We start from the raw sequence: 16,002 nt of genomic DNA, 5'->3' as shown, positions 1-16,002 counted from the left end.
GGCAGTCCGTGGGACAGGAATCTCCAAGACGGTTTTGCTGGCTTCGTCTTCGTCATTGGCTTGAGCCCCCCCGACAAAACGTCCTCTGGTTATTGCACTTCTGCACCCAGACACTTCAGCGGGCTCTTCAAATATCAGTCGGCGATACCTGGTGCTCTGTCGGGGATAGTTCCTCGCAGGGCGGCTGCTGCGCCCACCGGGGATCGTCTCTACTTTCGGTTACTTGTGTAGCAGGTAGCCGACTGCCTCGATTCCTCAGTAACACTCAGGAAAGCACGAGCTGCGTGTCTGATAAGGCCCAGGGGAAAGCACATACAGTGTCCACATTTCACCTAATTCAGTGCCGGACGAGGGCAGCCGGCGCGTGCTTCGCGGAGTGTACGAGTAGCACATGCAACGACATGTGTCTTGAAAACCTGATAGTGACACCCCGTTCACGAGCTGCGCAGTGCTGTACTCTTTTTCTCTCGCTCTTCACGGTCTCGGCCGTCTTTCACATAACCTCTCGAAGCACACTTGTTTGGAAACGAAGTTGTTTGTCAAGGCACTTCTGCTGAAGGGAGGCCCGGCACATGCCGTGAAGGGGGCTCCGCAGAGCCGCCCCCGTCCAGGGGCGGCTGGCGGTGGTATGCGATGTCGCGCCACGAGAATCTGCTGCGTCAGTAACACTGCTGTGGGCGCATCTGCGCGTTTCGCGCAAAAGCGATGCATATCTCTTCTTTCTTGGGAACAGGGTCTCGCTCTGGCGTTTTCTCCGTTGTTTCTCCGTTTACCTCCTTGGCTCTGGCCCTTCGCTTCATTCAAGGCAAGGGGCCCTCCACTCCGTGTCTGCCTACTGCAACTCCGCGTCTATTTTCCCGCTTACACTTTCCCTTTGTCGTGTTGAGCGCCGCGACTCCGCTCATAGCAGTTGCGTCCTACGGATGTCCTCTCCTTCTGCTGTGCAGTATCTTGTCCTTTCTTGCATATTGAGTCTGCGGCTTCCTTGCAGTAGTCGTGGTTGCCCGTTTTCTTCCCAGGTGTCGCTCGAAAGCTGCCCTCGGCGCTGGTTCCCCAGTCACTCTGCTATTGTTCTATCGGTAGACACTTTTCGAGCTACCCTTTTGTCCTAAAGGGAGCGTTGCGGTAGTAACCCAACTGCATGATGTTCTTGGCATCGTCGTGACCTGGTCGAATCATCCCACTGGGTTTGCGGACAGGCCCACCTGCATTCCCGCTTCTCTCGGGCTTGTCGTCTCTGCAGGGTCGGAATAATATCGCGCTAACTGTCTATGTGCCTCGCGCATGTCGCTGCACACGAGCGGTATCGCACACGAGTCACAAGGCCCCGCCCGGGATAGTAAACCGGAGGGAACTGGATCAAACGTCTCCAGGGTCTAGTTTGCATCGGCTTCATTTGTAGATACATAATGGCTGAGACCGCGTCGGCCAAGGCGCTAGGTGCGCCGGGGGACCCCAGCAGCTCAGAGTCTGGGCCGTGGGCGGCATCTCAAAATACAGTAAACGCCGACGGCTCGCCCTCGGAACCCAGTAAGGACGCGCCCCTCGACTCTTCATCTAATGGTCATCAGGCCGGACCCCCGGACGTATCCCGGAGTGAGGTCCACCGTCACTCGCGCAGCTCCAGCCGCCGCCATTCGCATCGGCGCGAATCAGCCTCGCTTGCCAGTGGGGCAGGCGGGTTGAAAGTGGGTAAGTCTCACTCTTCCGTTTCTCAGGCAATCAGGGAGCAGGAACAGGCTAAGCTTCTTCCGGCCAACAGCAGCGTTAGTATGCCCCCTGCTGGCATGTCGGCAACCGGATACGAGAACCTCGAGACGGAGCTGATTGATCGATTAAGCAAGAGTCATGTAAGCCTGAAGGAGCTAGTCGAGAAAGCCAGGCAAACAGACCCTGAGGCGTTCAGACGAGCCGTTACCATTACCGAGCAGTCTCATCCCACCAGTGGGAAGAACCGCTACGCTTCGCTCCCGGTTGAGGTGAGAGACTTGACTTCGATTCGCTCTTCCGCCGCTCAAGGTTAGTTCATGTAAGCAATCTGATGGGACGTCTTTTTCGCGCGGCATCTCTATCTTTTCGTTTACCGTTGCCTTGGTACTTCCGGTTGAGCGCGCTTGACTTCTCATTACCGAACACCTCCCCGTGAAGGACTGGTATTCTCTCTGGCCACACTGGGATGCCACCTGGGTTTAAGCGTCTTCTTGCTTGTTCCGCACTGGAGAAGCACAACGAGATGTGGGGTCTCTTTCGCATATGAGGGGATTTAAGGAGTCAGGCTCCTTCAAATCCGAGGGTTATATTTTCGCGAGCAGAGAAGTGAGGTGTATGGTCCAAGGTTGTAAAGTGAGTTAGTCTCGATGCCAAAGACAGAGCACCGGATATCATCGCGTGATTCTTCTCTCTGTCGAGTCAGTATCGGCACGAGCGTTCGCGTGCCTGGGAAGAACTGTTCTCAGCATTGTGTTGCTGTCGCTTCATCTGCCGACGTGAGCCTCCTTGCGTCTCCGGTCAAAGGGCTCTTGACGCGCACACCCCCTCGGAAAGAGTCTTCTTACGAGTTCACACATTTGCTTCGGTGCCTGCGTCCGACTCCTGTCCCGACAAGTGGAGGTGCTCATCGCCTCTATCGGGCTGGACTTCTTTTCTGACACTGACGTTGCCAGTGGTTTCTGCCGTGTAAAAGGGTTCTTTTCGTTGCGCAATTTTTGCTTCTAGGAGCTGGCCAAGGAGCTGGGCCTCCAGGACATCAATAGAGGTCTGACAGAAGAACAGGTCCTAGAAAACCGTCGGATTTACGGTCCCAATGTCCTGGAGAAAGACAAGTCGGAGCCGGTGTGGAAGATTTTCCTTCATCAGTTTCTGAGCCCGGTTGTTATGCTGCTGCTGGTAGCCGCCATCGCCTCCATGGCCCTTCAGGAGTGGGTAGAGGGGGCGGCTATTCTCATCATCGTAACTTTGAACGCAACGCTGGCGACCTACATGGAAAAGTCAGGTACTCTTTCCTTTCTCGAAAAAACCGCCGCGGGGATCTTAGCGTCGCTTTCCGAGTTGCCGGTGCCTCAGGTGGATATACTGTGGTTCACGGAGGGAGACTGGCCTCCATCCTGCCTGGGCTGCCCTGTGAAGCGTCTTGCTCGTCGCGATAACGTGGCACGATGTAGTGGGAAAGCAAGGCATAGAAAACAGCTGCAGGAGACGTCTCTTTGCGCTTTCGCGGTGGCTTTACTTGTACAACCCGATTGTTTCGCTGACTTAGCACGAGCCAGTTGTTTGTGAACTGACTGTCCCTTGCGGAGAAGCAAGTGCAAGAGACTGCGACCTGTGGCGAACAGGTTTGCCTTGCCACGTTCTCAAGGGAACTGAGGGCGCACCATATTTCGCCAGTGGTGGCTGCGTTTTCCAGGCGAAATCGGGACCTTAGGAACTCTCGGTTGTTTCCTTTGTCTGTCTCCAGCAAGCAACGCTTTAGCGAAGCTGGCGAGCATGGCTGCCCCGGGATGTACGGTGTTGCGGGAGGGCAAGGTCCAGACTGTCGGGGCAGTGGATGTGGTTCCGGGAGATGTGGTATTGCTAGAGACGGGGAACAATGTCGCGGCAGATATGCGCTGCATTGAAACGGTGGAGCTCAAGACAAACGAGGCACTTTTGACGGGCGAGAGCGAGGACATTAGCAAGACGCTGCGCGCCAAAGATTACGACACGCCGTTTGCTACGAACCTATGTTTTGCTTCGACTATCGTAACGAACGGGAGTGGCCGCGGCCTTGTCTTTGCCACGGGTATGGAGACGCAAGTGGGCCGAATCGCTCAGCAGCTTAAGAAAGCGGGAGAGGGGTCGAGGTTGACACCACTGCAGAGAGGTCTGAACCGACTGGGAGGTATGATCGGCCTTATTGCCATATGCGTCCTCATCATTGTCGTTGTCGTCGCTATCCTGACGGGCTATCGAGATCCTGCCCATCCTGATGCTGATCCGGCTTTCACGGTAAGAGGCGCGCCTTCTGCTGCTCTTTTAGTTCTTGCGTCAGACCGTCGTATCATTTTGGTGAGATTTCTAATGCACTGCTTCGGTGTCTCTCATTCTTTTGGAGTCGGATTTCGAGCTAGTGTCGGGCAGGTGGAGGCAGAGCAAGGCTGTCGCCGAACTAAGAACCAGTCAGGGTCGTGCGTGGTCCGAATTCCCCGGTGGTTACGTCAGAAATCGATGGCGTCAGGCGTATTCGCGGTACACTGTTTCTCTTCAGTGGAAGTAGCTGGTTACGTCTATGAGTGAGCCACAGGGCAGGAGTCTCTTCTTCATTAGTTGTGAGGGTTAGGAAGAAAGGTAAAGAGGCCGCGTATTGAGGTGCAGAGCTCTCCAAGCGACTATGTGTTTGCTTGACAGATACAGACACGTCAAGGGAGCGGCCAGCTAGAACTCCAGCTTCTGTTTGGTTTGTATAGCCTCGCTCGTGCCCTTGGTAGCAGGAGCTCTCGGGGCTCTAGTGTATCAGGCCGGCGGTTTGCCCTACCCGCTACCGCCGTGACGGGCAGGACTGGCTAGCTCGACGCTGGCGCCTCGTCTCTCGCGCCTGTCGCGTTCTCTGTGGTCACCGCTAATGTGTGCTTTCTGATGTCTCCTCTCCCAAGTGCTGTCAGCGCATGCAGTGGTGTCACTCAGGGTCCCTGTACTGTTTCCCGGTGGCAGGGAGATCTCCTTTCTGCTGTAGGCTCAGGATCAGGGGGCATTGTGAAAGGACTTCGCTGTTTTTACTTTTTGGGGCTTATCTCTTTTTCCCAGATCGTCTTAGTTGCCGTGGGTTTTGCCGTCTCATCGATTCCCGAAGGCTTGCCGATGGTAGTGACGATCTGCCTCTCTCTGGGGGCGCGGGACATGGTGAAGCGGAAATCGAACGTGCGCAAGTTACCTGCTGTGGAGACCCTGGGCTGCTGTTCAGTCATTTGCAGCGACAAGACAGGGACTTTAACGGAGGGGAAAATGACAGCAGTTCGTCTGGTGACAGTCTGCCGCAACGGCACGCTTCTTGATGAGGATGGCTTAACCAAGAGCTTTGGTTTCTATCCCACCAAAGGGTTCGATCCCAACGGAGGAATTTTTGATTGGAACCAGCTGGACGAAAAGACAAAGGTGAGCATCACGATGTTGTAGATCGCTTCTGATGAGCGCTGGCACGGAACAAGAGCAGCTGACAGAGCCGAAACGGGCACAAGGTAAGGACGTGCACCTGAGTGACACGTGATGGAGAAAATGGGTGTGTGCGTTGAATAGCGTGGTGAGTAGTCACTGAGGGCGTCTTCCTATGGCGTAGTGCCGCAGGCTCTTCAGTACTCCGTTGGGTTTGATGTCTAGGGCACGTAGAAAGAGCAGGGCGATGTGGTTTTTGCGGACGCGCTGTGCTTTGATTGTGATGGTTTGGTGTCGTCAGATATCTGTATAGGCATTGGACACGGACAGCCCCTACGGACTTGATGGCTTTTTCTTTTGCCTTCCAAACGTTTCTTTGTTAGAGAGGTCACTTGTCTGTGACGCAAGCTAGCGAGTATGGCCTTTCCTGTCGCCGCGGGCCGGGCCTCTGCTTGGAGAGCGATCCTGGAAAGCTGTTCTCTTTCTCCGACGCCCTGGTCGCGTTGGTCTGGAGACGTCGCGTTATCGTTCGCAAAACCCGCCCAGCCACGGGCTTTGCGTGAGCGGTGCCTTCATGACGAGTTTTTGTTCTGCTGCGTTGCTCTTGGCTTCCAGAATAACCTGATGGTTCAGTACCACGACGGCGCCTTCCAGGACTTCGATGGCGTGTGCCGCAATTATGGAAATCCAGCTAACGGCAAGGAAGCGGCCACGAAGCTTGTCCGCACAACGATGCTTGCAGGGTACTTGAACTCCCACGCCACCACACTGGCTCGTGACCCTGACACTAAACGGTGGATGACCAAGGGCAATATGAGTGAAGGTGAGAGAACTGCGATCCCAGTCCAGCCCGGGGCGGTGCTGGTAGTCTGCGCCAAAGTTCGGGGGCCATGCTCCGCACACAGTAACGTGCTGAAAGCTTCCGAGCATTTGGAGAAAAGCAGAGGTCGCGCCAAGCGCTGAAAGGGGTTGAGTAGAAGCCGCCTCAACGAGACGAGCAAGATATCCCTCCCACCCGAAGTGTGGGCCGTTCTTTTCTGTGTCTACAGCAGTACTGTGACACTGTGACTAATCAGTGTACTCACAGATCTAGAAATTCGTCGTGTCTAAGCACGTTCTGGACGTGAAAAGCAGGGTTTCTCCGAGCTTCGAAGAACCACACGATTGCTACATCGGAGAATCCTGCAGTAGCAAGCCATACTCTCAGAAGCTGAGCCGTCTAATACAGTCGTGCTTTGGTTTCTCGAGCATCTGACACGAAGAAAAGAGGGACGGAACCCGGAGTTTGTTCTGGTCACTGCACTATTGTCCGCGTCGGAGTACGTAGGTTATCCGAATTCCGGGCGGGCCTGGTGTAGCTCGTATTTCTTGTGCGTCTCCATCTTGTCTCTCGTGTTTGCTACAGGGGCGATCGTCGTGGCAGCCGCGAAGGCTCACTTCGGCGAGGCCATCACAGGCACCAGCGGTGGTGTTCCTGGTTTTACTGATGCAAACATGGAGTATGGTCGACTCAAGGACCTCGAAGTTCCTTTCAATTCTGCGAGGAAGATGATGATGACTATACACAAACTGCCCCAGACAAACACCTTTGGCGACGTCGCTTTGAACAATACTGAGGGATCGCCGTACACCCACTGCGCCATCATCAAAGGCGCTCCTGACAGAGTATGCGCCACTGAGGAGTCGCTTGTGGTCTCAGCATATGCTCGCATGCATACACTCGAGTGAGGGTGCGGATGTGTTATGATTCCCGTAACAAAATATGGATTGACCCGCATGCAACACTCGCATTGTGGTGAGAAGATTTCCTTGTGTTTCCGACACCTCCAAGAAGTAGGGGGCCTGCCGCTGTGTGTGTGTATGTGTGTGCGGGATACACTCGCCCGAGTCCCTTGTTCGTGCAACCAGATGCCCGTTTTCTACGAGATACGTACCGAACAGGTCAGAGCGGAGCTGTGTTGTAGAGGTAGAGAGTAGTCTCACAAATGTTACGTGATTGTACGTTGCTTCGATCTGTGAGCCATAACACCGACATAGAGGTGATGTCCACCGGGAATCGCGCGGTGCCTGCTTGGTAGCGCGGCTTGAAGCACCTCTGTGCTACGTCTACATTCTGGCTTTTTGTCTTCCTTGTCTCCGGCAGGTATTGAAGCACGTGGGTTACTCGCTAGACGAGGGCCCGTCGGGTCCTCGAGTCGACTGGGACCATCCCATTACCACGGAAGAGATTGAGAAGGTGGAGAGTGTTAACCTGTCTCTTTCTCAGCAAGCGCTCCGTGTACTAGCATTTACCATTCGTCCTTTGTCAGACGCCGATATTGAAACTCTTCGAAATAAGGATGGAGCAGACCACAGACTACAGTTCGCCCTTGGCGAGGACACAGAGGTAAGTCCACTGGGCTGCTTCGATACTCGTTAACGGCCCTGCCATGCGGGTTGTTCGCCTTGTGACTATTAGCGTGCGTGGCCTCCATGTGTACATAGACTCACGCTGCACTCCCTTCCGTGACCGTAGATCAAAGTCTCTAACTTCAAGCATGAGTACGTGAGGGTTCCCACTTTACACGGACACCGGTCTTTTTCCGCAAATGTCAGACCGGAAGCTTTTTCCACTCACTAAGGCTCTTTTTTGCCTCGAGAGTGGAGCTAGGAGCAGGCTGGAGTTTTTTACTCAGCTGTGCTTGCACGCAAGAGTGCGTGTTACAGGCTGCATGTGATGCCGTCTACGGGCAGGTCATTTCAGCTGTGTCATTCTCGGTTTGCCTGTGTGCGGCAGGAGTTGTGTCTTCTCGGCGTGATTGGCTCTCTCGATCCGCCGCGGCAGGGCGTGCGTGAAGCCATCGAAAGGTGTCGGGACGCAGGTATTCGTGTCATTATGATTACGGGGGATCAGAGGCCTACTGCCGTGGCCATTGCTAATGAGATCGGCCTGCTGACGTCGTCAGATGTTGCTGAAGAGAAAAGTATTCAGTGTTCGGGGCTACACGTAGGAGACGATCCGATGCAAGAGCATCTCCCAGAGGAGGACCTCGACGAAATCGTCGGCAGGTACACGCCTTTCGATTGCTGCTACTGTGTAGTGGAATCCGTTTGTGGATCTGCATTTTTTGATAGTTCATCGACTGCAGAAGCCACGTCTAGGGAACAGTGTGTTCTTGTGCACCGGCACGCCGCTATGGCGTCGAGTACGCCGAGGTGGTGGCCAACAGACTCTCATACATTGTCTGGGACTGGAGAGTTGCTTTGGTCACTGGTTCTTGCGCAAAGTACTTACTCAACTCGCGGAGACACACATACCGAATTTTCAGAAAAGCTCGACTGGTACAAGCGCTCCTCCGCAGTACCGTGGACTCTGGTTTCCGACGGCCCTCTGTGCATACCAGGGAGTGGACTGAGCTCTATATGCAAGTATTTTTCTCTTCAGTTGTGGGGTCTGGTGTGCTGGTATGAGGTGTAGAGCGCGAAAGCGTGCCGTGCGTGGATAGAGCGATCTGTTTTGCAGCATCTAATGTCGATCATTAAGTGTGAACCGTCCTGCGTACTGTGACGCCTGTTTTTTTTTTTTTTTTAGAGTCAACGTTTTCTCACGGGCACAACCGGAGGATAAGATCGCGATTGTGGAAGCCTTAAAGCGGCAGGGCCATACAGTGGCCATGACGGGAGATGGAGTTAACGACGCGCCTGCTCTGAAAGCAGCAGACATCGGTGTGGCTATGGGAATAGCGGGAACAGATGTGGCAAAGGGCGCAAGTGAGATGGTGCTCTTGGATGACAACTTTGTGACGATTGTAGCGGCCGTCGAGGAAGGGAGAAAAATCTATTCCAACATTCAGAAATTTGTCTGCTTCCTGCTCGGCACTAACATCGGCGAAATCATTTACCTTACCATCGCCATCGCTGCATCTATGCCTCTACCTTTAGAGGCGCTTCAAGTGCTCTTCCTCAACCTGATGAGTGACGGCTGTCCTGCGGTTGCTCTTGCTAAGGAGCCTCCTGATGCCGAAAACATGAAGGTGGGGTGCCCCTTGCACATTTCGCGTCGTCATCTCATTCAGGGAGCTTCTACGCAATGCGGACACAGATTTGAGAAAGATGCAGTTTTGGGAGCTTAGATTACAGAGAGGTTCTCGGAACTGTGAACAGCTAGATCACGTGGATGGGTATGTTTGACCCGTCAGTCGGCACGTTGCGTAGTGCTGAGGATGTCAGTTCAGACTGCGGTCAGTTGTCAACGCACTGGATGTGAAGCTACTCACAAGTCGTTCTGTCAGCGTTCGATGTCACGGGAGAAAGAATCTGTTCTGCAGAAGCGTTCCTGTGTTTCTCGTGCCTCCAGGTGCCTGTCGTCTGATAAGAATTCAGAGGAGAAAAACATAGGCGCGGCCTCGATGTTTGTGTCATGTGTGTTTCGTCGTGCTAGTGCCCAAAAGATGCCGTCTTCAGACTTCAGGCCCCGGCTGTGGTTTTTCTGCGGGTTTTTCTTGGAGAGACAGTTAGCCGGTTATTCCTAGAAATAGCGAGTTTCGTGGTGGCCGAATGTCGCCAGAGCAGATAGGCTATGTCAGGCCAGAGGGCTACCCACCGGAAGAGTGAGCTGACCCTCTTCGCGGATTATCGCCAACATTCACGGGGAGTGATAAGGTTTAACGACTTGTATGTTTGTGCTTGTGGGGAAACCTTGTGTGTTTTCCCAGATGCCTCCGCGTCCCCGCAAGCAACCAATCATGACCCGCGATTGGTGGCTCTACGGCAATTTGCCACACACGGTCTTTGAGGCGGGTTGCGTACTCATGTCTCTCGCCCTTGGACTTTACTTATGTACCGGCGTAGTTCAGCTGAACCCGCTACACGAACAGTGTCTATACTACAAGGCTATGGACATGAAAACCCAGGTATACGCAGCCACTTGCTCCTTGCCACTATTGCATCCCTGTTCGCTTGTTTGCGCTGGATCCGCTCAGCCGCCAGCCTTCAGCGTGCGCCCTCTACGGGAAAGCCGTGCAGATTCCTTGTGACGTACCGCACCCCAGACCTTGAAAACTCTGGGGCGTGCACAATCTTGTACAAGTCGAGCTCTGACTCACGTACATACCTGGCCCCCAGTTGAGCTTCACCAAGGGGGTCTCGGCGCAGCTTGTTACATTTCAGTTGTTTTTTATGGTGTTACATTGCTCTTCTGACAGATCTGGAAGTTGTTGAATTGCTGTCGTCTTTTCAGAAGGAGGTCGACTATCGCTTTCTTTGCCGCTCTTTCGAGTACCGCATGACGAAGGACTACACTGGCTGGGTCACTAACATTGATTTCTGGAACCCCGAAAGTACGTCGGCCGAGTCTTGTATTGGAAGGGTGTAGTGCATTGAACATCCAGTCCAGGTGCAGTCCTTCCTGTCTGTTTTTACGAGTCCATTTTCTCCGTGATTGAACTCGTCTTCTACACGGTACGTATACTCAGCTCGCTGGCAAACGACGTTCGGTTCTGTTTTGTGTGAGAGTAGCCATGACAGCCCTCTTCCTTCGCTGTGTGAGCGCAGTGAGGCAGTGTGTGTTTATTGGCTAGAGTGTCTTTGTCGGACTGAGCCGACAGCGCGTACTTCTCATAGGCAGTGAGGAACCGACGCGTACCTACTGCCGCCAGACAACCTACGTACGCGCTAAGAGATCCCCCTGTCTCCTTTTTTCTCCCCAGACAACCTATGTACGCGCTAAGAGACCCCCCTGTCTCCTGATTCCTCCCCTGGCAAAATATCCCCCGATCTGTGGAGACACTTTACTCTGGGAGGCGGGTGTCCTGTGGGTGTCTCTCCTGCGGTGTACTTGCTTCTGCAGCGGGGGAGATGGAACAGGTTTTAGGGGCGGTCGCTGGAAAGCATTCTGACTTGACTGTCAAAACCCCGGGTCTCGATGAATATGTCGTGAACGCAATGGCCGAGGGGTGCCCCGACGACGTTGCTACGCACTCAAGCGGGTTTTGCATGCCCAAGGAAGGCACGACAGTTAGCTCTAGCTCGGAAACGCCCAAAGGTGCCGCCCCAAGAGACTACTATGACGTTTCGGCGAGAGGGGCTCGCATGGGACGCACGAGCGCTTTCATCACGGCAGTGTGGTGCGAGATGCTTAGGGCGTATACGGTGAGTGCTGCTCACTTCTTCGCCATTCTCCGAACCCTCTAGTCGTCCTTGCCATGCAGCTATGCATTCGGAGTCTGGTTGCCGATTGCGGGGCAGCCTGGTGAGGCTTCAGTCCGCATCAATAGATGGGTCATCTGAAGTACGGTGTGGGGGTGTGGTTACCAAACTGGGTCGCTGCGGGTCCGCGATCATTTCCTGACTGCCTCGAAGCGTCGTGGACTTTGGATTTCATACCAAGTGTACACTGGTTGTTACTCTCTGCTGCCTTCGCAGGTACGGTCGTGGCAGTGGTTCTTCCTCGTTTTCAATCGCAATCCCTGGATGCACATGGCCTGTAGCATTTCTGCCACTTTGACCTCGTTGTTGACCGTTGTGCCCGGCATTCAAAGCGTGTTTTCCACGGCGGCCCTTCCCTGGTGGATGTACCTGTTCGCCATCGGCTGCGGCTTCGTCAACCTCGTCCTCGATGAGTTGATTCCGAAGCCTCTATATCGTCAGATGAAGGCACGACAGCGGGTAAGGTCATGGCAAGCATCAGTGTGGATACAACTTGGGGAAGCACAAAGTGTGCACTACCAGGTGTTGACAACCAGCTCGGGTCTTGAGGTGTCATAGGCTTTTGAACCGCAGCAGTACTCATTGGCATCTCGTGGTTCTTCCTTGTCTTCGTGTGCAGAAACGGCAGGCGATGACGGCCAAACCGTCCAGCGTCTAAGAGCTGTTCTAGGTCGGTGAAAACGCGTGGCTCACTAAGACCACACGTGCGTCGAAAGTCACATTCAAGGTGTGACAGTTGGTGACGCTGCGGCGGGGGATGCCTTGCAGTTGCAGTGCCGGTTGTCTGCGTGTCGGGTAATCTGCAGATAGTCTTTGTCAGATGAAGAGTTCTCGCCGAATGGTCGGGGTCCGGTTCTCTGGAGATCGGCGCACGTCACTGGCCCACCTTTCATTTTCGCAAGGCTCTCATGCGAGCAATGGACTACTGTTTCATACGAAGGGGCAGAGGCAAGTGGCATGGTCGCTACGGGATGTTAGACCACTGGAATGGATCGGCGGTGTTTGTTTTTTTCCAGTGTTGCGGGCTGTTGTTCGGTCTGTACGTGTGCTTTGCCACTTCGGAAACATAAATGCGGCAACATACCGGTGGGGCTGGATCGCTCTTTCTCCTTGTTCGCTCTCCGGGCTGGAGGGCACACGTTTTTGCCTCTGCCATGAGACCCTCGTGGCGTGGTGTGCTTAGCTCGGTTGTTTCTGTGGCATACACACATTGGAATGCTACCCCGGAAGAAGCAGCACCTGAGCGTTCTGATGCAGTCCCTACTCTTCTCCGCCCACTCGGGCCGGAGTAGGCGGGAATGTGACGCCCGTTTTACGAGATGGACGCTAGTGCAGGCTGAGGGGAACGGAGGTGTCGCTAATCTGAGATCGAGACACGTTCTTTGTTTGAAACTCGTCCTCGGTTTTGTAGATCTCTGCGTTCCTGAGACGTCACTATCCGTCGCCTGTCAGGTTCTGCGAATGGGAATAAGGACACGACTCAGACACACCGTTGTGCGTGGTTCTTTGTGTGTGGCGGGACAGTCTTGCGATCAAACGCCAAGTTCGGCTGTCTTCGGATATCTGACACTGCAGTCGTATGTTTTCTCGCATCACGAAAAACATCGATGAACATTCTTGGAGTGGCAATGTGTTCGGATGGGCCTTCTATTGGGGGGGCGCAGTTTGTCAGCTCTAGTCTCGAGGTACCTGTCTGCCGCATATCTTCCGTGCTGCGGGAACCGGAAAGCAGCGAGTGATCTGGCCACTACGAGGAGAGCTGCTAAGGGAGGGGAGTCCGGCGATGAAGAGGTCCGCGTTTTCCCGGGGAGACTCTTCACTCTTCGGTGGCGACTTGATCAATCTGTAGAGTAGCACCGACTTAGGAGCCTGGATGCGTCAGCCGCAGTTGAGCTGACCCTCAGAGCGGCTGCGAGTCACGGGCGTTTCCTGGCGCTAGTGGGCAGAAGACAGTGGCGAACACCAGTGTCGCCCAAAGGTGTACGGGGGAACACAGTTGAATCTGCAAGCTGTATGTATAAAAGAGCATTCGTCCGTCTGCATTGCGAACAGGGTCAACCGGACGAGGGGGTCGTCGTGCGGTGCATCTCGCCGAAGTGGACTGCTCGTGGATTTTGGTATGCGGCGGTGTGCACGACTACAGCGCGTTCTCGTTCAACCTTTCAAGAAATTCGAGCTCAGACGATACTCCTTTTTCTTTTCACCGCTGCTCTCAGGTGGCCGTCTTTTTGTATGAGCTTGTGTATGCTATGCAGCGGCACAGCCTGCGTACCCGTAGAATGACAGTTTCAAGTGAATGAGGGAGTGATTTCGCATCTTCTCTTCTTTTCGGACCCTCTGAGAGTGGGCCACGCCTTACTGTGTACCATGCCACGTACAGTCACATCTCACGGATGGATGCTTCTCCTTCCAGCCGGTGCTGTCTTAGCGCTCGTGGGGGGCTTTCCGTGCTTGGGCGCCTACCCTTCCATTTGTTCTTCAGTGGAAGCAGCGCTCGAGTCAGAGGCTGCGATCAAGCATGATGATGCATGGGCGCCTGGAGCACTCGACAGCGAATGACGCAGCAGCCTGGTTTGGGAGAGCATGCGGTCTTTCTAACAATAATAGCAGTACAGCATCGAATCTGCGCAGCGCGTGCATCCTTCACTGTGGTAAGGGTTCGCTGCAGGTGCGGACGGTTGCGTCGGAATTTCACATGGTTTGGGGATCGGGACACACACTTTACGTCCGAAAGAAGTCTGCACGGCTTAGGCTGCACACTATTCTGGGCTGCTGGGTTCCGTTGCAGCAAAGGCTTGCTGGGTTGCTTGCTTTGTCGCGTGTATCAACGTCGTGCGGTGATTGTGCAGACGTTGTACACTGCTGTGGAGCACTAAACATGTCCGTGTTTACTTACATCACATATAATTGTCCTCATTATATAGAAACATGTCTCACAATGCTGTTCTCCGCAGAGGTGTGTCGAGTATAAGTTGTTGAAAAGCAGGTGTGTGCGGAAAGAGGGGGGGTGACGTTTGGTCCGCTTTTTCCCCGTGTTTTTATTCTCCACACATGAGACTCTTTGTCGTTTTCGTCGGTGCGAAGAACACAGGTGTCTCTTTCCGCAGGAAGGATTTGCAGGCATTTTCCGAGCTGCGTTCTCGACGAGAACAATTTCTGATGAGATGCGGCTTTCGAAACTGCGAGCCCTGCTGCGTGCTTGTTCGTCTTGTTGTCAGATGCTTATGTGCGCACTTCCCAAGGAGACGCTGAACAGCTCTGGCGGACGCGCTACGTGATCCGTCGCAGCTAGAACAGTATAATGCAGGCATTCCTTCGGTAGTGGGAGAGCATCCTGACTGCGGCAGCGCCTACCGTCAGCCATGGCTCGTCACTTCAGTGGCGCCGCTGCTACGCGACTTCATTAGATTGTTGGGATCGCGGTCATCTGACCGCGTCACCACACAGACAGACCGATCGGCGGGTCCCGAATCCGGATTCTACTTCTCATTGAGGACGTACTTCGGTCTCCGGGCGGCAGGCTAGGCACCATCACAAGCAGCAGTTCGTGGTCTCCCCGCCTTCTGAGGACCCAGTCTCCGCAAAGCCGCGGCATACTTTGTTTGTCAGAAGAGGGATCCTGGTTCCCCCCTGCCGGCGAAAACGGTGGCTTCTCAGCCACTTTCGGGCTCCGCGCCATAGCAAACGCCCGACGATTCTTAGCTCCGTAGCGCTCCAGAACGTCTGTGTGCCCTGATGCAAAAAAAGTGGTCTTTTGTCGAGAAACGTCACTACTACGCCATTAGTGTTCTCTACACTACGTAACAGTGCAACGGCACCTGCGCCGCGCACCTACAGTTTTACGGTTAAGCTTCAGAGCACGTGACCTTTCCTTAGCACCGTCCACGCCAGATCGGTTACGCATCGTCAAGCACAAGGAGACAGCTGAATCACCCGTGCATACACGCGCAAGAGATACCCGGGGTGGTTTTCGGGTGCCGGCCGCTGTTAAGAATTCAGCCTTGGAGCAGGTCACAGTGACAGGCTCACTTGGCAAACTGGGAACCTACAGTGCGGTGCGTCTCCACGAATCCAGCGGTGCTAGGGAACAGGCTCGGAGAAGGTAGTTTAAGAAACGGGAAACACACACTTCTTGTTCTTGCGAGAACCTTAGTGTAGCTTCGACGTTTACGAGCAGCTTGTTCAGGCCGGACGGTCCCACTGTTGGTCAAAACAACAGACCCGCCGCTCATCAATGCACACGTGAACGACAAGAGTCGCTGCGAAACCATCGAAAGTAGATGGGCAAAGAGAACTGACTGTCTTCCGCCTGACCCAGGACGAAACCTTCATACCGGCTGAACACCGTGTACCGGTCGCTGTTTGGTAAATCTACTCCGTGCGAAGTGTCACCGGACGTCGCAGAAGTCTGGGTTCGCAACGTCACCTCAAACGCGCGTGCAGACACCGCAAGAGTATTCAAGCACAGACTGCGAGAGACGTCTACGAAGTGTGTGACCAGCGCGCGGTCCACAGAGGGCCAACAGTCGCAGACACGCCAAACCGGTTTCCATTCTCCGTTCTGTACTTCCTCCTGGTACGCGGCCTAATGCAAACCTCGACTTCGCTGTCATCAGCAACGATGGACTTCCGACTGCCGTGAGAACAGGTGTTGTGGTGCAGTTGGTCGCGAACCATTTGGCTTCCATCGTG

The 16,002-nt window shown here is 54.3% G+C and overlaps 1 protein-coding gene across 1 annotated transcript; it reads left to right on the top strand.

Moving 5' to 3' along the window:
* Positions 1 to 468: 468 nt before the first annotated feature.
* CSUI_001793 (p-type atpase4) lies at positions 469 to 14,434 on the top strand. Its single transcript, XM_068061997.1, has 13 exons — positions 469 to 1,979; positions 2,716 to 2,992; positions 3,404 to 4,044; positions 4,687 to 5,127; positions 5,740 to 5,947; positions 6,530 to 6,789; positions 7,268 to 7,510; positions 7,901 to 8,172; positions 8,696 to 9,137; positions 10,343 to 10,442; positions 10,952 to 11,253; positions 11,527 to 11,769; positions 11,930 to 14,434. The coding sequence occupies exons 1-13, from the start codon at positions 1,410 to 1,412 to the stop codon at positions 11,966 to 11,968; spliced, it is 4,038 nt and encodes a 1,345-aa protein (XP_067926037.1). The 5' UTR covers positions 469 to 1,409; the 3' UTR covers positions 11,969 to 14,434.
* Positions 14,435 to 16,002: the final 1,568 nt, after the last annotated feature.

This window comes from Cystoisospora suis, assembly GCF_002600585.1.
Source record: "Cystoisospora suis strain Wien I chromosome Unknown contig_709, whole genome shotgun sequence".
Taxonomy (NCBI): Eukaryota; Apicomplexa; class Conoidasida; order Eucoccidiorida; family Sarcocystidae; genus Cystoisospora; species Cystoisospora suis.
The sequence above is the reverse complement of the archived record's forward strand: the minus strand, read 5'-3'. Positions and strand labels throughout refer to the sequence as shown.

What these genes read in the sequence shown, in the direction of transcription:
- CSUI_001793 (XM_068061997.1), top strand. Translation starts at nt 1,410, where the DNA reads ATGGCTGAGACCGCGTCGGCCAAGGCGCTAGGTGCGCCGGGGGACCCC. An exon ending in ACGCTTCGCTCCCGGTTGAG is followed by an intron (nt 1,980 to 2,715) that starts GTGAGAGACTTG and finishes TTTTGCTTCTAG; the next exon opens with GAGCTGGCCAAGGAGCTGGG. An exon ending in AGATGCTTAGGGCGTATACG is followed by an intron (nt 11,254 to 11,526) that starts GTGAGTGCTGCT and finishes CTGCCTTCGCAG; the next exon opens with GTACGGTCGTGGCAGTGGTT.